General features: G+C 46.4%; 1 protein-coding gene across 2 annotated transcripts in view; it reads right to left on the minus strand.

Moving 5' to 3' along the window:
* The window catches only part of fbln2 (fibulin 2), a 224660-nt gene that overhangs the window by 75893 nt on the left and 127668 nt on the right, over positions 1–21099 (minus strand). For both annotated transcript variants that reach the window (XM_078413936.1, XM_078413935.1), the window contains exons 7-9: positions 11612–11818; positions 5446–5535; positions 420–521 (exon numbers count right to left, since the gene is read on the minus strand). In XM_078413936.1, the coding sequence (XP_078270062.1) occupies positions 420–521; positions 5446–5535; positions 11612–11818 (399 nt within the window). The remainder of the gene's footprint in view (positions 1–419; positions 522–5445; positions 5536–11611; positions 11819–21099) is intronic.

Consider the following 21099-nt stretch of genomic DNA (forward strand, 5'->3'; position numbering starts at 1 on the left):
GATTAGGTTGGGTTCAGGGGGATATGGACCAAACACAGGCAGGTGGGACATGTTGGTCAGCGTGGGCAAGTTGGGCTGAAGGCTGGTTCAATAGCACTGGGTCGTTGCCCGTGTCTGAGCTTTACCCAGGTCTGAGCTGAAGGACTCTTCCATTATGTGAGGTTGCTGCCATTCATAAATGGCATATGCCTATAAAAAAATATTCAAGAGACATTGATTGTGCCTTTTCCATTGATTAACACCATTTCACAGATCAGGTGGTCTCATGGGCATCAGAATGCAATATACTTGATTGTGCATTCCAATTCCATTCTTAGATGAGGTCTGAAACAGACATGCAGAGAATATGAATACCAGCGACATAGACTTCAAATTGACTCATCTTTTGATTTTAAAAAGAGAGTAAGCATGCGTGTTACCTTCACAAGAGATTTGGTCCGTCATCAGTCTGTACCCGGTGAAACAGGAGCAAATAATATCCTTTCCAACTTGAGTGCAGTAGTGCATGCATGGGCTGGCATCTGTATTAAAGAAGCTTCATTTTAAAATTAGACCAAACAGACAAACAAATAAAGAAACTCCAACCATCATCAGAACTCCTCAAATAAAAACTCTCTTCTGTTGGGAATGTGGGATCTGCTGTTATTGTGGTAATAATCGTGATAATCGGGCGGTCACGGTGGCGCAGCGGTAGAGTTGCTGCCTTACAGCGAATGCAGCGCCGGAGACTCAGGTACGATCCCGATTACGGGCGCCGTCTGTACGGAGTTTGTACGTTCTCCCCGTGACCTGCGTGGGTTTTCTCCGAGATCTTCGGTTTCCTCCCACACTCCAAAGACGTACAGGTTTGTAGGTTAATTGACTGGGTAAATGCAAAAATTGTCCCATGTGTGTAGGATAGTGTTAATGTGCGGGGATCGCTGGCCGGCACGGACGGTGGGCCGAAGGGCCTGTTTCCGCGCTGTATCTCTAAATCTAAAAATCTAAATAATCATGGGTGGTAATTAACCAGTTGCAATCTGCAATATCATACATTAGTGGTGCTGGACTTTTCCAGAACAGCTTGAGTAAGTCAGAGCCCTGATGCCTGCCAATAAGGTCTGAAGAAGGGTCTCGACCCGAAACGTCCTCTATTCCCTTTTCTCCAGAGATGCTGTCTGACCCGCTGAGTTACTCCGGCATTTTGTGTCTGTTCCTTCCTACACCCTGATATTAATTATCGTGTGAGTTTGGCACTGAGACTCCAGAATGGATGTTAAGCACGTACGTGATCTCAGGGCGGCATGGTGGCGCAGCGGTAGAGTTGCTGCCTTACAGCGAATGCAGCGCCGGAGACCCGGGTTCGATCACGACTACGGGTGCCGTCTGTACGGAGTTTGTACGTTCTCCCCGTGACCTGCGTGGGTTTTCTCCGAGATCTTCGGTTTCCTCCCACACTCCAAAGACGTTCAGGTTTGTAGGTTAATTGGCTCGGTGTGTGTGTAAACTGTCCCTAGTGATGTGCGGGGATCACTGGTCAGTGTGGGCTCGGTGGGCCGAAGGGCCTGTTTCCATGCTGTTTCCCTAAACTAAACTAAACTAAACTAAAGGGCAGACACAAGAAGCTGGAGTAACTCAGCGGGTCAGGCAGCATCTCTGGAGAAAAGGAATGGGTGACATTTCAGGTTGAGACACTTCTTCAGACTGAAGAAGGGTCTCGACCCGAAACGCCACCCATTCCTTCTCTCCCGAGATGCTGCCTGACCTGCTGAGTTACTCCAGCATTTTGTGTCTGCCTTCGATTTAAACCAGCATCTGCAGTTTTCTTTCCTAATCTAAAGGACATTTAGAAACATATGATTTTCTCGTGTGATAGTCCTCAAGGAGAGAAGCAGACCCTTCAGCTGAACTCATCGGTGCCAAACATGTATCATAGCTGAGCCAGTTCCACTTGCAACCATTCGGCCCACAACCCTCTAAACCTTGTGCTGGAGGAACTCAATGCGTCAGGCAGCATCTGTGGAGGACAATTAAGGTGATGTTTTGCGTCGGGACCTTTCGACCAGGAATGTGGTTGTCATGGCAGCCTGCAAGTATGAATGAAGTGCCGGTGACCACGACCTGTCACCCCCCACCCGGGCAAATTAAATTGGCCAATCTACAGCCCCAAGAAAATAAGAATGAGGACTTCCGGGTGTCAGAGGTTATGGGGAGAAGGCAGGAGAATGGGATGAGGAGGGAGAGGTAGATCGGCCATGATTGTATGGCAGAGCAGACTCTATGGGCCGAACGGCCTCATTCTTCTCCTATCGCTTATGACCTTAAGACTTAAGAGCAATCTGTGATAACGTAAATGAATGTTGCTGGACATTTTCAGAATAGCTTGAGTAAGTCAGAGCCCTGGAGCCTGCCAAGAAGGCCGGAAGAAGGATCACGACCTGAAAGCTTTTCACTGTACCTCGGAACACGTGCCAATAATAAACGAAACTGAACGTCAAACCCTTGTACTCGTTGGATGTGCGAGCAAAGAATTTCACTGTGACTTGCCACATGTGACAATAAAGCATTCCATTTTATTCCATTCCCATTCCTTCTCTCCAGAGATGCCGCCTGTCCCCGCTGAGTTACTCCAGCTTTTTGTGTCAATCGTCGGTTTATAGCAGCGTTTGCTTTGGCAAAGGGACAGGAGGCCATACTGTGTAGTCCGTCATGCACGCCCTTGAGCATGGGAGTGTCTCGGTCCACCATGTCAAGCGGCCAGTGGCATCCAGTAACAGGGGAGATGCCGGTCGGTGCAACAGGGGAGATGCAGGGCGGCACGGTAGTGCAGCGGTAGAGTTGCTGCTTTACAGCGAATGCAGCGCCGGAGACTCAGGTTCGATCCTGACTACGGGTGCTGCACTGTAAGGAGTTTGTACATTCTCCCCATGACCTGCGTGGGTTTTCTCCGAGATCTTCGGTTTCCTCCCACACTCCAAAGACGTACAGGTATGTAGGTTAATTGGCTGGGTAAATGTAAAAATTGTCCCTAGTGGGTGTAGGATAGTGTTAATGTACGGGGATCGCTGGGCGGCGCGGACTTGGTGGGCCGAAAAGGCCTGTTTCCGGCTGTATATATATGATATGATAAGCCTCATGGTTAACACTCTGTGCTGTTCACAAGAGGCAGTCTGCCCAACTCCTGCCCCCTGCACTGGGACATCCAGCCCCAGAGTTCTTCTCTCCTTCCCCTTGCCCCTAGACATGGTCTAGGCTTAAGCTCAGGGGTGACCGCGCTTTTGCGGTTGCAGCTCCTAGACTGTGGAACAGCATCCCTCTCCCCATCAGAACTGCTCCTTCCATCGACTCCTTTGAGTCCAGGCTCAAAACCTATCTCTACTCCCTAGCGTTTGAGGCCCTCTGAGGGGGCGCTGTGAACTGTTTATGTATGTGCTGTTATGTTTGTGTGCCATTGTATGTTCGTTCTTAGTACCTGAACTGATGTACAACACTTTGGTCAACGTGGGTTGTTTTTAAATGTGCTATACAAATAAAATTGACTTGACTTGACTTGACTAAACATAACAAGGATGGCGTTGTCCTGGTGCTTACCTTTCACCTCACCAGCCCAATGATCCAACGTGTCAACTTGCGAGCGGAGCACCAAGGCACATTCCTTGTGTGTGTACATACTTGGCCAATAAACTTACTCAATTCAATTCAATTCAATTCATATTATTCTCTGACATTTCCATTACCTTCACCGTGATCCCACCACCAGTCACGTCTTCCCATCCCCACCATCTCTGCTGTCCACTCAGAAACCCCTTGCTTCTCTCATCCCTTCCAACCCAAACCACCCGCTCTGCAGCGACCTTGCCCTGCCACCGCAGGAGATGCAGCAGCCGCCTCTGTACCTCCTGCCTCACATCAACCCAGGGACCGCAGCGTTCCTGCGCGCTGAGACCGAGGTTCACCCGCGCCCTCCGATGTGGCCTCCTTTACATTGGCAAGGCCAAGCATAGACCAGATGACCATTTCACTCAACACTTGCACTGAATTCACCCACGCCCGCAAGATCTTGTCGCCAATCGACGGACAGGCGGGAATGAGGACGCCTCTACCGGGGGAAGGAACAAAGGAGGACCCGGCCCGGGGGACCGCCATGGGGGAGGGGGGTGGATGAACAGAGGGGATGGAGAGAGAGGGAAAGCAAGGGCTACTTGAAGTTAGAGAAGTCAACGTTATTACCCACTGCCCAAGCGAAATATGAGGTGCTGTTCCTCCAATTTGCGCTGGGCCTCACTCTGATAATGGAGGAGGCCCAGGATAGAGAGGTCCTTTTTGGGAATGGGAGGGGGAATTGAAGTGCAGAGCAACCGGGAGATCAGGTGGGTTTAGGCGGACTGAGCAGAGGCGTTCAGCGAAACGATTTTAGTCTCACTGGTGCACAGGGGTTGACAGCGGGTGTAGTAGATGAGGTTACTGTACACAGTAATGTCACGAGCACGGTTGAGGATGACGCTGATGATACTGTATTGCCACTTGTTAGGTGCAGTGTAACATTTTAGCTTTGCATATACAGTGCACAAAAGAGTCGTCCAAAAACGGTGCCGACAAAGTTACAAAAAGTACTCATCCCTTTCCCGTTCCCCCCGTGCCAGGACCCCCCTTTGTTCTCGGCAGCCCGAGGTACCCCCATGCCTGGATCTTCAACATCTATTCTTGCTATTGAGGGCGTGCAGTGTAGGTTTACTAGGTTAATTCCCGGAATGGTGGGACTGTCGTATGTTGAAGGACTGGAGCGACTAGGCTTGTATACACTGGAATTTAGAAGGATGAGAGGAGATCTTATCGAAACGTATAATATTATCAAGGGGCTGGACATGTTAGAGGCAGGAAACATGTTCCCAATGTTGGGGGAGTCCAGAACAAGGGGCCACAGTTTAAGAATAAGGGGTAGGCCATTTAGAACTGAGATGAGGAAAAACTTTTTCAGTCAGAGAGTTGTGAATCTGTGGAATTCTCTGCCTCAGAAGGCAGTGGAGGCCAAGTCTCTGAATGCATTCAAGAGAGAGCTAGATAGAGCTCTTAAGGATAGTGGAGTCAGGGGGCATGGGGAGAAGGCAGGAACGGGGCACTGATTGAGAATGATCAGCCATGATCACATTGAAAGGCTCGAAGGGCCGAATGGCCTACTCCTGCACCTATTGTCTATTGTATCTACATCCGTGTATCTCTGAGCTCCCCAAATGGAAGGAGAAAGGTGATGTTCCAATTTTATGTGCAACCTTTTCTGCTCTTTGTGGCAACTTAGAAAAGCTCGATCGTTTTTGTCTCCGTCGTGCGATGAACAGATATGTCTCCTGCAAACCCCCCATGAAACCAAAGCCTATTGAGCTGGCTGCAAGTCCCAACTTTTTCCTTGGCTTGCAGAGTTGCCTCAAGGGCAAATTTCAAAGGAGAGTTGCTGATGAAAACGCGTACCTCCACAGCGATCCACTTCATCAGTTGTTGCAGTCCGCGGTACTTCGGAAGTCTGCACATCCAGATAACTTTGATCTTCCTCGTCATATCCTGTCTCAAGATTAAAAAAAGAGTGAAGTGTGAACTCCTGACGTTACTCTACACATGCAAGTTACAAACATGTAAAAAGGTTCAATTTATCACCAAAGAAAAATGAAGTTACAAAAATTATTATTTTTTGCTCCTCTAATTCCATAGATTTAGCACCCACGTGATTAGAGGACGTTTTAACTGAGTGGGAAATGTTGGAAAGTCGCTGGAAAGTTGTTGGCGATAAGGCACAAAATGCTGGAGTAAAACTCAGTGGGGCAGGCAGCCTTTCTGGAGAGAAGGAATGGGTGACGTTTCAGGTTGAGCCCCTGCTGACGTTGGCAGGAAGATGGAGAAACAAGAACTGAACGCTCATTCTCGCAATCTTCACCTTTCAAGAAGCATCTCAGCATATTCGTATGTTGAAAGACTGGAGCGACTGGGCTTGTATACGCTGGAATTTAGAAGGATGAGAGGGGATCTTATCGAAATATATAAGATTATTAAGGGGTTGGACACGTTAGAGGCAGGAAACATGTTCCCAATGTTGGGGGAGTCCAGAACCAGGGGCCACAGTTTAAGAATAAGGGGTAGGCCATTTAGAACGGAGATGAGGAAAAACGTTTTCAGTCAGAGAGTTGTAAATCTGTGGAATTCGCTGCCTCAGAAGGCAGTGGAGGCCAAGTCTCTGAATGCATTCAAGAGAGAGCTAGACAGAGCTCTTAAGGATAGCGGAGTCAGAGGGTATGGGGAGAAGGCAGGAATGGGGTACTGATTGAGAATGATCAGCCATGATCACATTGAATGGTGGTGCTGGCTCGAAGGGACGAATGGCCCCCTCCTGCACCTATTGTCTATTGTCTATTGTCTATTCAGAGAGGTGCCGTCACCATGTATTCTGAACAGTAAATGACATTGGAGGATGGCAAAATCCAGGCAAGGCATTGGGCATTAGGATGAAGATCACTATCAATGTGTGAATTATTTTAGTTTAGTCTACAGCTACAGCGCGGAAACAGGCCCTTTCGTCCCACCGGGTCCGCGCCGACCAGCGATCCCCGCACATTAACACTATCCTACACCCACTAGGGACAATTTTTACATTTACCCAGCCAATTAACCTACAAACCTGTACGTCTTTGGAGTGTGGGAGGAAACCGAAGATCTCGGAAAAAACCCACGCAGAACGTACAAACTCCGTACAGACAGCACCCGTAGTTGGGATGGAACCCGGGTCTCCGGCGCTGCATTCGTTGTAAGGCGGCAACTCTACCGCTGCGCCACCGTGACCGCAGCGTTAGAGTTACTGCCAATTCTAATACAGACTGGCGGTAAAAATATGTTTCATAATGAAATCCACTAGTTGCGTCCCCCATTGTAAATAAACGGCAATCCACATTTTACACTTGAAGACCTGCAGACCATACTATGTGTAACTGGGCCATGAAAAAGCAAAGAATGCAAATATTTCAGGATTTTGAAAAAACAGATGGAACTCGCTTAGAAAATATGAGTCATTGTTACAATTGTTTTAGAATCGAGAATAATATGCCTCCAACGATGATTTCTTCCAGATGAAGAGGAAGGAAAATTGCAAAATAGACCAAGACATGATTTTGTGAGTTGTTTTGAAAGTTCATGCACTTAACTTTCCAATGTGGGACCTCAAGACATTAGTGTTCGTGAGGATTTAGCAAAATGGTTTCACAGTTTGTGTTCTCTGATAGTGCAGTAAGGTTATCATAAGGTAATAGTGCACAAAAACGATCCAATCCTCCCATTCCCACACTGACCTTTCTGTCCTGGGCCTCCTCCACTGTCAGAGTGAGGCCCAGCGCAAATTGGAGGAACAGCACCTCATATTTCGCTTGGGCAACTTACACCTCAGCGGAATATTGAATATTCTCTAACTTCCAATGACCCTTGCTTTCCCTCTCACTCCATCCCTCCCCCTTCCCAGTTCTCCAACCAGTCTGACTGCCCTCCTGATTACATTTTATCTCTGCTTCGTGATCACCTTCTCCGAGCTAACAATGATCTATTCTACATTTTCCTTGATCACATCTCATTTGATGTCTCATTCTCACACCTCAACCTTCCTTATCTCAGTGTCTTCCTCCCTCTCCCCTGACTCTCAGTCTGAAGAAGGGTCTCGACCCCAAAACGTCACCCATTCCTTCTCTCCAGAGATGCTGCCTGACCTGCTGAGTTGCTCCGGCAGTTTGTGATACCTTCGATTTGTACCAGCATCTGCAGTTATTTTCCTACAAGGGCACTGAGAAGATTTACATAGGATCTTGCCAGGACTAGAGGGTCTGAGCTGTAGGGATAAGGTTGAGTAGGCTGGGTCTCTATTCCTTGGAGTGCAGGAAAATGAGGGGTGACCTTATAGAGGTGCATAAAATTATGAGAGGAATAGATTGGGTCGATGCATAGTGTCACTTGCTCAGAGTAGGTGAATGAAGGACCAGAGGTCATAGGTTTAAGGTGAATGGAAAACGATTTAAGTCAAGTTTATTTTGTCACATACACATACAAGATGTGCAGTGAAATGAAAGGTCACCACAGTCCAGCAATAGAGCAATAAAAATAAACAATTACACACACAATCACAACCAACACAGAACAAAAAAAAGAAACATCCATCACAGTGAGTCTCCTCCAGTCCCCTCCTCACTGTGATGGAAGGCCAGAATGTCTTTTCTCTTCCCCTGCCGTCTTCTCCCGCGGTCAGGCTGTTGAAGTTGCCACGTTCCAGGCCGCGCCGGACGGTGAAAGGTCCGCAGCGGGCCGACCCAAGCCCCGCGATCCGGGGCGGGCGAAGACGCTGCCGCTGCACGTCGGGGCGGTCGGGGCTCCCGACATTGAAGCCCCCGCCGGGCGGAGAAAATCCCGCGGCCTATTTCAGGCCGTGCCGGACGGATCTGAGGGGTATCCCTTTCACACAAAGGGTGGTGGGTGTATGGAACAAGCTGCCAGAGGAGGTAGTTGAGGCAAGGACTATCCCAACGTTTAAGAAACAGTTACTGTAGACAGGTACATGGATAGGACAGGTTTGGAGGAATATGGACAAAGGCGGGCAGGTGGGTCTGGTGTAGCTGGGACATTGTTGGCTGGTGTGGGCGAGTTGGGCTGAAGGGCCTGTCTCCACACTGTATCACTCTGTGACTCTAGTGTAGCTGGGACATTGTTGGCCGGTGTGGGCGAGTTGGGCTGAAGGCCCTGTTTCCACACTGTATCACTCTGTGACTCTATGACCCACTCTATGACAGGTTCATATTTTCAGCACCCTTTCAGATAATGTATCAGATCACCCGATTGGATATTGTAAAGTTTGTAACTGCACATGTGGCACGGTGGCGCAGCGATAGAGTTGCTGCCTTACATCGCCAGGGACCCGGGTTCGATCCTGGCTACGGGCGCTGTCTGTGCGGAGTTTGTACGTTCTCCCCGTGACCTGCGTGCGTTTTCTCTGAGATCTTCTGTTTCCATCCACGCTCCAAATACCGTACAGGTTTGTGGGTTAATTGACTCGGTACAAAAATGTAAAAATATTCCCAAGCGTTAATGTGCGGGTATCACTGGTCGGCGCGGACCCGGTGGGCCGAAGGGCCTGTTTCCGCGCTGTATCTCTAAGCTAAGCTAAACTAAACATGCACACACACACACACACACACACACACACACACACACACACACTGCTTCCGAACAAAAGCTGCCAGAATCTTGATTAAACTTGGCCAGCCCGGGTGAACTCTGTACCACTCAGTGATGTAATCAACTCCTGCAAGCCCTAACGGCATGAAGCTGCACTTAAAACATAAGCTTCACAACTACAGCCAAGCAGGGAGAGGAATCTTATCGTACATCAGTTGCGTTTCAAGCCATGATACAGATTGGGCAGCCACGGCATCATGACATACTCTGCTGGCATTCCAAACATTTCTTTGTGCCGCGATGCTGATGAGTCCAGGCTTTTAACTGAATGTTGTAATCTTGTGCCCATGAGTTATCTGAGACAGCCAAAAACAAGGCCTGCTTGGTGCTTGAGCATAATTATTTACGTCATAAAGCATGACAGGAAAGGCAGTTAAATGGAATGAAACACACATTTTCAATTGTTACCATCTGTCTGGCAGTGAGACAAGGGTTCTTGTGGGCAATCATTTTTGAATATTCTCAGTTTTGGAGAAATCAGAGGTTTTTAAAAAAAACTCATTTTAACCTGGACTAAACACCTTCAATGTTGGAAAAGTGAAGGGCAGAAAATTGAGTTGTCAGGTCGGGAAATATAGTTGTTGGAAAGAACTGCAGATGCTGGGTTCAAACCGAAGACAGACTCAAAATGCTGGAGTAACTCAGCGGGACAGGCAGCATCTCTGGAGAGAAGGAATGGGTGACGTTTCGGGTCGAGACCCTTCTTCAGACCCTTCTTCAGACATATAGCAATACAGACAGCCTCAGAATTAAAGGACGATCTTTTCGGAAGGAGATGAGGAATTTTGTTAGTCAGAGGGTGGTGAGTCTGTGGAATTCTTTGCCACAGAAGGCTGTGGAAGCAAAGTCAGTGGATATATTTAAGGCAGAGATAGACAGGTCATTAACTTTCATGCACAAAAAGGGCGGCACGGTGGCGCAGCGGTAGAGTTGCTGCCTTACAGCGAATGCAGCGCCGGAGACTCAGGTTCGATCCTGACTACGGGCGCCGTCTGTACGGAGTTTGTACGTTCTCCCCCGTGATCTGCGTGGGTTTTCTCCGAGATCTTCGGTTTCCTCCCACACTCCAAAGACGTGCAGGTGTTTAGGTTAATTGGCTTGGTAAATGTAAAAATTGTCCCTAGTGTGTGTAGGATAGTGTTAATGTGCGGGGATCGCTGGTCGGCGCGGACTCGGTGGGCCGAAAATGCCTGTTACCACACTGTATCTCTAAACCAAACAAAACTAAACTAAACCAACAAAAAAACATTTTTTTCACAATTGTGAGAGCTTGGAAAAAATCCGGGTTCAGAGGACCATTTGTGTCTTTGTGCACGAGTCACTGAAAATTGAATGCATGTGCAAGAAACATACATGGCAAAGTGGTCCTTCCATCCAGAGATGCTGCCTGTCCCAGCTGTGTTACTACATCATGTTGTGTCTATCTATGGTACATTGACTGTCATTGCAAGGGGATTTGAGTAGAGAAGTCAAAATATCTCTGCAATGATATCGGGGCGTGGTGAGACCATGCCAGTACTGTGCACAGCTGTGATAAAAAATGATCGATTGCCTTGTTGGTAATGCAAAAGCATTTCAGGCTTGGTTCCTGAGTGTCAGGTTTGTCATATGGGGAGAGATTGAATGAGTAGGAGTGTATACTCCATAGAGTTTACAAGAAGAAGAGATGATCTTACTGAAATTTACAAAACTAATTCAAGGTTCAATAGAATGGTGGCACTGTGCCATTCAGACTGAAGAAGGCAATCGACCCGAAACGTCACCCATCCCTTCAATCCCCTAGTGGCACTTCTTGTTGGAAGATTTTCATTTACAAGGCATACTTAGGCAAATACACAAGAAAACATAGAAAATAGATTTAGATTTTTTTTTAGATTTAGAGATACAGCGCAGAAACAGGCCCTTCGGCCCACCGGGTCCGCGCCGCCCAGTGATCCCCGCACACTAACACTATCCTACACCCACTAGGGACAATTTTTATATTTGCCCAGCCAATTAACCTACAAACCTGTACGTCTTTGGAGTGTGGGAGGAAACCGAAGATCTCGGGGAAAACCCACGCAGGTCATGGGGAGAACGTACAAACTCCGTACAGACGGCACCCGTAGTCAGGATTGAACCTGGAGCATACGGAGCATTCGCTGTAAGGCAGCAACTCTACCGCTGCGCCACCGTGCAGGAAGTGGCCATTCGGCCATTCGAGCCAGCGCCGCCATTCACTGTGATTGCGGCTGATCATCCACAATCAGTAACTCGCGCCTGCCTTCTCCCCGTATCCCTTGATTCCGCTCGCCCCGAGCCCCTGGGAACCTCGCAGAGGTGACGGGGAGAAATGCGTGGTGACTTGTGGAGACGATTTTGAGATGTCATGTCCTCTCACCTGATTTGCAGCTGCGTCCATCTGCTTGCAAGGTGTATCCGGGGAAGCACGTGCACTCATAGGACTCCACTGTTTTGGTGCAGAAATGCTGGCACAGCTGCCCAGGGTACATGGTGCATTCACCGAGCTCATTGTCCATGATGAAGTTAAATGCCGTCTCTGCCTCCGTCAGTGAATGAGATTCCTTCGCACGGTCTCTTTCCAAAACTGAAGGGAAGGAGCACATTCAATTAGATTTAGATTTTTTTTTAGATTTAGAGATACAGCACGGAAACAGGCCCTTCGGCCCACCGAGTCCGGGCCGCCCAGCAGGTCCCACGCAGGTCACGGGGAGAACGTACAAACTCCGTACAGACAAGCAGCTGTAGTCAGGATCGAACCCGGGTCTCTAACACTGCAAGGCAGGAGCTCTACTACTGCACTGCCCTGATAGAATTTCTTTTTTTAAATTAGTTACGCAGTTGCATTTTCACACATTAACACTACCCTACACACACTGGGGAGAATTTTTTTAAACATTTTACCCAATCAATTGACCTGTACGTCTTTGGAGTGTGGGAGGAAACCGAAGATCTCGGAGAAAACCCACGCAGGTCACGGGGAGAACGTACAAACTCCGTACAGACGGCGCCCGTAGTCAGGATCGAACCTGAGTCTCAGGCGCTGCATTCGCTGTAAGGCAGCAACTCTACCGCTGCGCCACCGTGCCGTGTGATTATTTATACCGCAAACATCGACCGGACATGCGCAAAGACTTAACGACTGGGCCAAACAACGTTACCGACAGAGTTTCAGTGAAACTCTGAGCAACATCTTGAAGTCAGGACAAGCTGCCACATTAGAGCAAGCAAGAGTTCAGGAAAGCAACCTTCACATACGTTGAAACATATATGCAACCAAACACCAAGACGGCAGGCAGCCTAGCTTGTACATATGAGAGATTCGCAGGTAGCGATTATAAATCATATTTATTTAGCTAATGTTAAAAACCATAGTTTATAAATGCAACTGCGTAACTAATTAAAAATTCCATCAGTGGTAGAGCTCCTGCCTTGCAGCGCCAGAGACCCAGGTTCCATCCCGACTACAGGTGCTTGTCAGTACGGAGTTTGTACGTTCTCCCCGTGACCTGCGTGGGTTTTCTCCGAGTTCTTCGGTTTCCTCCCACACTCCAAAGACGTACAGGTTTGTAGGTTCATTGCCTTGGTGTAAATGTATCAATGTAAAATTGTCCCCAGTGTGTGTAGGATAGTGTTAATGTGCGGGGATCGCTGGTCGGTGCGGACACGGTGGGCCGAAGGGCCTGTTTCCGCGCTGTATCTCTAAACTAAACTAAACTAAACCAGCAAGTATCATGGAACTTTTCTATTTAACACTCTATGATAGCAACAACCACTTCCTGGTGCATTTAGATGCAATCTGAAGCATTCTCACCGATTCACCACTATGTTCCACAGCTCAATCCTCAGGCAAGCTGTGGTGTGACATTTTCCAACTCGTATGCCAGTTATCCAAAGGTCTCAGAATATTAATAGCAATTTAATTCTACCAATTGCGACATGCATGTCAGTCTTTGTTTACTCTCGACCCATGCCACTTGGGAATGGGTAGAAAGGAACTTTAACTCTCTCCACGGTGGCGCAGCGGTAGAGTTGCTGCCCGACAGCGCTAATAGCACCAAAGACCCGGGTTCCATCCCGACTACGGGTGCTGTCTGTACGGAGTTTGCACGTTCTCCCCTTGACCTGCGTGGGTTTTCTCCGAGATCTTCGGCTTCCTCCCACACTCCAAAGATGCACAGGTGCGTAGGTTGTGTAAGAAAATAACTGCAGATGCTGGTACGAATCGAAGGTATTTATTTCACAAAATGCTGGAGTAACTCAGTGGGTCAGGCAGCATCTCGGGAGAGAAGGAATGGACGACGTTTCGGGTCGAAACGTGTGACGTTGCAGCCCAGCGGTATGAACATTGACTTCTCCAACTTTAGATAGTTCCTCTGTCCCTCTCTTCCCCTCCCCCTTCCCAGTTCTCCCTCTATCTTCCTGTCTCCACCTATATCCTTCCTTTGTCCCGCCCCCCTGACATCAGTCTGAAGAGGGGTCTCGACCCGTAAACATTAACATTTACCCCCCACACCCTGTTATAGCGGACATGTGGCAATAACAGACACCGTTGTTGCGAGGGTTTACTATATTGCAAACTATCGTCATTAACCAAAGTTTGCAGATCAACATTCACTAAAAAACCTCCACAGTTTTCTTCCGATTTTGTCCTCAGAAACTGTATCTCATCAGTTATTGGCATTCCTGTTCAATATAACATATCTAAGCTATTATTTAGGTTACATTTGACATTAAGCCATGCGTCATATTTTTTATATTTAATGGAGAGCCTTTTAAATCATGGCACCATAAAAACTTTGTGTCTTTGACACTTGGTTCCAGATTATTCAATGAAAACTTTTTCAGAAGTAATGAGAGGTTTAAATTAAAATGATTCATTTTCACGGCATCTAGGGCCTAGGAACGAAAACTGCAGACGCTGGTTTGAATCGATGGTAGACACAAAATGCTGGAGTAACTCAGCGGGTCAGGCAGCATCTCTGGAGAGAAGGAACGGGTGACGTCTGAAGAAGGGTCTTGCTCCTTCTCTCCAGAGATGCTGCCTGACCCGCTGAGTTACTCCAGCATTTTGCGTCTAGGGTCTATGCATCTTTTCATCTGTACGCATTTGCAACCATTAGTTTATTTTCATTTTCATTTAAAGATACAGCGTGGAAACAGGCCCTTCGGCCCACCGAGTCCGCGCCGCCCAGCGATCCACGCACATTAACACTATCCTACACACACTAGGGTCAATTTTTACGTTTACCCAGCCAATTAACCTCCAAACCTGCACGTCTTTGGAGTGTGGGAGGAAACCGAAGATCTCGGAGAAATCCCACGCAGGTCACGGGGAGAACGTACAAACTCCGTACAGACGGCACCCGTAGTCGGGATCGAACCTGAGTCTCCGGCGCTGCATTCGCTGTAAGGCAGCAACTCTACCGCTGCGCCACCGTGCCGCAAAACAATTTTGTTGTTGTTGTTCTTCCTTCGGGTTCGAAGATGACCGTGACTTCACTTTCAATCTTATTATTTCGGCCGCTGATTGGGATCGCCGCCAGCCGCGGTATGCTGGCTGAGGTTGAAGTCATGACTTGCGCTTGACTTGGATTTAAGTGAGGGGGAGTTGCGCAGATCGCCGGCCTCACTCTCTCGTCCTGGCCTATCGGGCCCCAGCAGCAAGACATAGTCAAGACGGCTGGGGACAGGTCAGGATGCAGTGGATGGTCAGAAGTGTCCTATTTTAGCACCTTCTCGAAAGCCGGTCAGCTTTATTGAATTTTATATTTTCCAGGTGATGGGGGAAAAAAACGTTCATAATTTGCCCCCTCTGTTCATTATACAGTTGCCCATACTGCCACAATTAGTGTAAACTGCATCAAAGCCGATTTTCCACTGGCAAGAGGAATTTGATGGAAGGGTCCTGCCAACATCCAGAAATGTCCATTTCTATTCATTACTTTCAACCTAAAATCAGAGCCAATAAGTATTGTTTCCAACACATTTCTTTCCTGGCAGCCAAACACAGGCCATCTGTGTTGTTAACTATGTCCCCAGTTTAATAACAGAAACAAGAGACTTAATATCTCTAAATACAATTATAACCCAACGTTTTTCTTCTCATGCGGAAAAGTTAGACATTTTTATTTGTAGCAACGTTTGCCTGAGAAATCTCCTTGTGAAACTCAGCTCTATTAATGTCAATGAAACTAAATTCCACCGACAAGGCTCATGATTTAATATGTGCAACAGAAGATGAATTTCTGTTTTATTGCTTATTAATTTAAAAAAATCATTTTCCGTGATGGTCCGGAATTGTCTGCCTCAGATGGTTTATTTTAGTTTAGGTTTTAGAGATACAGCGCGGAAACAGGCCCTTCGGCCCACTGAGTCCGTGCCGACCAGCGATCCCCGCACACTAACGGTTTCCTATACACACTAGGGACAGGGCGGCATGGTGGCGCAGCGGTGACTTTGCTACCTGACAGGGCTTGCAGTGCCAGAGACCTGGGTTCGATCCCGACTACGGGCGCTGTCTGTACAGAGTTTGTACGTTCTCCCCGTGACCTGCGTGGGCTTTCTCCGAGATCTTTGATTTCCTCCCACACTCCAAAGACGTACAGGTTTGTCGGTTAATTGGCTTGATATAAGTGTAAAATTGTTCCCAGTGCGTGGAGGGTAGTGTTAATGTGTGGGGGATCACTGGTGGGTGCGGACTCGGTGGGCCGAAGGGCCTGTTTCCGCGCTGTATCTCCAAACCAAACTAAAACTAAAAGATTACAATGATCCCGAGCCAATGAACCACCAAACCTGTGCGTCTTTGGAATGCAGTGGCTAAATCATTGGGAGCACTGAATGAGGTGTGAGGGACATTTTTGAAAGAGTGGGGAATTCAGGACAATGGAGAACTGGCACAGAAGTGGAGGGGAGACTTGGGTACATCAGCCATGACCATAATAAATGACGGCGTAGGTTAGAGGGGCCTGGTGACCCACACCTGTCCCTACTTTCTGGTGACTACACCACCATGTGGAGTGAATTTACACGATCAGCCGAAACATTATGACCACTGACAGGCGAAGTGAATAACATTGATTATCTTGTTACAATGGCACCTGTCAAGGGGTGGGATATATTGGGCAGCAAGTGAACAGTCAGTTCTTGATGTGTTGGATGCAGGAGAAATGGGCAGGAGTAAAGACCTGAGCGACTTTGACAAGGGCCAAATAGTTATGGCCAGACGACTGGGTCAGAGCATCTCTGAAACGGCAAGGCTTGTGGGGTGCTCCCGGTCAGCAGGGGCGAGTACCTACCGACAGTGGTCCGAGGAGGGACAAACCACAAACCGGCGACAGGGTGTTGGGCGCCCAAGGCTCATCGATGCGCGAGGGCAACGAAGGCTATCCCGTCTGGTCCGAACCGACAGAAGGTCGACTGTGGCACAAGTCACAGAAAATTTTAATGGTGGTCACGGGAGGAATGTGTCACAATACACAGTGCATCGCACCCTGCTGCGTGTGGGGCTGCACATGGAGGACCAACAGCATATTAGGCAGCTGGTCATAATGTTTTGGCTCATCAGGTCATAATGTTTTGGCTGATCTTTTCGGTGTACATCTTTGATGGAATGCATGCCAGCCAAGTTCCCTCCAGCGTTAAACACATCGATGGAAATTGATGCTCGCTTGGCAATGTAAGTGTTGTAATTCTCACATTATCTGTAGATGAAAGCCAATTTTCTCACAAGTTACAAGCAGTTTAGTGACTATCTTCATGCACACAGAGCTACACTGGAGTAGAATTTCCACTGGTTCCACTGGCTTAAAAATCATTGCCCTGGAGACTGGCCCTGCCAGCACATTTTGCACATGCTCCCACGTTTAATTTGATGAATATGCCAGCTTTCTGCCCAATGCCAACTTTGGACTGCTAAGGCGACTTCTCAAATTGAATTGAGGAATTTTCTGACAGATACCAAAATATAGAAACACATTAAATTCTTAAAGGATCGGACAGGCTAGATGCAGGAAAATTGTTCCCGATGTTGGGGGAGTCCAGAACCAGGGGGTCACAGTTTAAGAATAAAGGGGGAGGCCATTTAGGACTGAGATGAGAAAAAAACGTTTTCACCCTGAGAGTTGTGAATCTGTGTAATTCTCTGCCACAAAAGGCAGTGGAGGCCGATTCACTGGATGTTTTCAAGAGGGAGTTAGATTCAGCTCTTAGGGCTAATGGAATCAAGGGATATGGGGAAAAAGCAGGAACGGGGTACTGATTGAGAATGATCAGCCATGATCATATTGAATGGCGATGCTGGCTCAAAGGGCCGAATGGCCTCCTCCTGCACCTATTTTTCTATGTTTCTAAAAGTAACTTCTGAACATTCACGTGTATGTAAAAAAAAGCTGAGCAGCTGAACGATGAAGACAATGAAACTAGCCATAATTTTCAAAGTCATATTTAGCTACGTAAAGTCAAACTATTCTCTGGCATAAACTGGGCACTGATAAAAATGCGATTTTTTTTAAACCACAACTTCAGCCACATTAGTAAAACAAAAGCAGTTTACTATTCTTAAATATATCAAGGAATATCCTTTAAGAAAGGTGTTTAAAGTTAACAATTGCCCAGTCTTAAAGCATTTCCGCTTATGAATTATGTAAATGCATTTTGAGCAAACAATACACATAATTTCTCCACAAAATGCACTCATTGCAAATTGAAATCAAATCTGAAACTCAAACACAAACTCATTGTTCATTGAGTGTAGGAAAGAACTGGTTTAAAACGAAGATCGACACAAAAAAACGGAGTAACTCAGCGGGACCGGCAGCATCTCGGGAGCATCCTGTCTGGCAACATTACAGTCTGGTTTGGGAACAGCTCTGCCCAGGACAGGATGGCCCTGCAGAGAGTAGTGCGTTCGGCAGAACGCACCATGGGAACTACACTCGTCCCCCTGCAGGACCTATACATCAGGAGGTGCAGATCCAGAGCAAGCAAGATCATGAGGGACCCCTGCCACCCCAGTAACGGACTGTTCCAGATGCTACGGTCAGGCAAACGCCTCCGCTGTCACGCTGTAAAAACGGAGAGGATGAGACGGAGTTTCTTCCCACAGGCCATCAGGACTGTCAACTTTTATAACTCCAGAGACTAAATTTTTGTCTACACTATAGTAACTTATTAACTTTATTTATATGCTGTAACTGTAATTCTTTTTTGTGCACAATCCGCAGGCATTGCCACTTTCATTTCACTGCACATCGTGTATGTGTATGTGACAAATAAATTTGACTTGACATTTAAAAAAAAAAGAAAAGGAATAGGTGACGTTTCGGGTCGAGACCCTTCTTCAGACTGGAGCCCTTCTTCAGTCTGAAGAAGCATCTCAACCCGAAACAACACCTATTCCTTCTCTCCAGAGATGCTGCCTGACCCGCTGAGTTACTCCAGCTTTTTGTGTCTGTCATTGTTCATTGAGTTGATGAATAGACAATAGACAATAGGTGCAGGAGTAGGGCATTCGGCTGAAACTTTAAAACAATTTAAATTGCAAAACATCAGAGATCTACTGTAGCCTTCCCATTCTTTCAGCGGCGAGAGGCACAGGAAAGAAGCACAAGTTGGAGAAAGGGCTACAAATGACAAGCAATTCATCTTTTTAAACAGAGCTCCTAATTGGAAATTTCTAATTACCAAGGACTACAAGTCAGAAGCAAAGCATTACATTTATTCATTGAATCACATTAGTGGAGTAACTATTAAACACTGCAAACATTTCTATCCTCCATCAGAATTTCCTTTGATGATATATTTATTATTTCTAAAAAGAGTGCCCAGTATAGACAACTCCACACTCATAACTGTTTATATTTTTATTACTTAATAAATGTACAGAACCCACCAGGAAAATATAATGAATTGGACTTGAACATATAATGAATTGTGCTTGGTTAATCTCTTCAAATCTTCCCAATGTTGGGGGAGTCCAGAACAAGGGGCCACAGTTTAAGAATAAGGGGTAGGCTATTTAGAACGGAGATGAGGAAAAACCTTTTCAGTCAGAGAGTTGTGAATCTGTGGAATTCTCTGCCTCAGAAGGCAGTGGAGGCCAATTCTCTGAATGCATTCAAGAGAGAGCTAGATAGAGCTCTTAAGGATAGCGGAGTCAGGGGGTATGGGGAGAAGGCAGGAACGGGGTACTGATTGAGAATGATCAGCCATGATCACATTGAATGGCGGTGCTGGCTCGAAGGGTCGAATGGCCTCCTCCTGCACTTATTGTCTATTGTCTATTGTCTATAGCAGGGGTGGCCAAACCGCGGCTCGCGAGCCACATGCGGCTCTTTGACCTTTAATATGCGGCTCGTGGAAATATGTTGGCTGAGCTCCTTTTTTCATCACAGTTAATATAAAAGGTAAATAAGAAAAAATGTCAAGCTTTATAATTATTTACTGGGTATGAATTGAGACCCCATTGGAATAAAACGTAAGTTTAATGTTCATGGTTAGTAAAAATATTTAAGAATTTAAATCCTGATTTTAATGCTAAATGTTCTTTAGTGCTGGGGGAGGGAATGGTGGGAGGCAGAGGGATTAAAGAAATTTCAGGTTAGCAAGGGTTACAGAGGAATGTCAGAAGACTGAGGTCATGGGTAAGGGGGTTAAAGATTTGGGTGCACCGGGGAGTGAGTGTGGTCACAGGTGGCTTAATGAGTCTAGGCCCGACTGCACTCACGCACAAGACGTTGAACTGTGCAGACCTATTTGGTACACTTCGGACTGTAATTTTGTAAGGTGGTATCTGATTTTATTGGTTTGCTTTTTTTTCTCCATATTTTCCTCCATGTTTTGACCTGATATTTACTAAGACAAATAAATATCATTAAAAATATAATGTTTTCCTTTTTAGTTTTAGTTTTGGCAGTCTCATTTTATGTTACTGAAATGCAAATTCGCACATTTTTCTTAGAAGTTCCCGTAGTTCATTACCGTATTAAATACGCTCAATATAGTTAAAACAAGAGCTCGATCTTATTCAAACATATAAGATAATTAGGGGATTGGACACGTTAGAGGCAGGAAACATGTTCCCAATGTTGGGGGAGTCCAGAACAAGGGGCCACAGTTTAAGAATAAGGGGTAGGCCATTTAGAACGGAGATGAGGAAGAACTTTTTCAGTCAGAGAGTGGTGAAGGTGTGGAATTCTCTGCCTCAGAAGGCAGTGGAGGCCAGTTCGTTGGATGCTTTCAAGAGAGAGCTGGATAGAGCTCTTAAGGATAGCAGAGTGAGGGGGTATGGGGAGAAGGCAGGAACAGGATACTGATTGAGAGTGATCAGCCATGATCGCATTGAATGGTGGTGCTGGCTCGAAGGGCTGAATGGCCTACTCCTGCACTTATTGTCTATTGTCTATTGACTGTAATTTTGTAAGGTGGTATCTGATTTTATTGGTTTGCTTTTTTTTTCCATATTTTCCTCCATGTTTTGACCTGATATTTACTAAGACAAATAAATATCATTAAAAATATAATTTTTTTTCTTTTTAGTTTTAGTTTTGGCAGTCTCATTTTATGTTACTGAAATGCAAATTCGCACATTTATCTTAGAAGTTCCCTTAGTTCATTACCGTATTAAATACGCTCAATATAGTTAAAACAATCATCAGTCAAGATTTTGAAAACATTTGGTATATATGTGTACTTTGTGTTACTGAAACTAATACAAATTAACAGTTTAAAAAACTGCATACATGAATAAATATTATTGCATACATGCATTTCTTAATATTTTTGTAACAAAATGTGTATGTAACAATAAAAACGTATGTTTAAATTTTGTTCATGTCTTGCGGCTGTCAAACATCTGAACTTTATCGT

Source organism: Rhinoraja longicauda, chromosome 17 (assembly GCF_053455715.1).
Source record: "Rhinoraja longicauda isolate Sanriku21f chromosome 17, sRhiLon1.1, whole genome shotgun sequence".
NCBI lineage: Eukaryota > Metazoa > Chordata > Chondrichthyes > Rajiformes > Arhynchobatidae > Rhinoraja > Rhinoraja longicauda.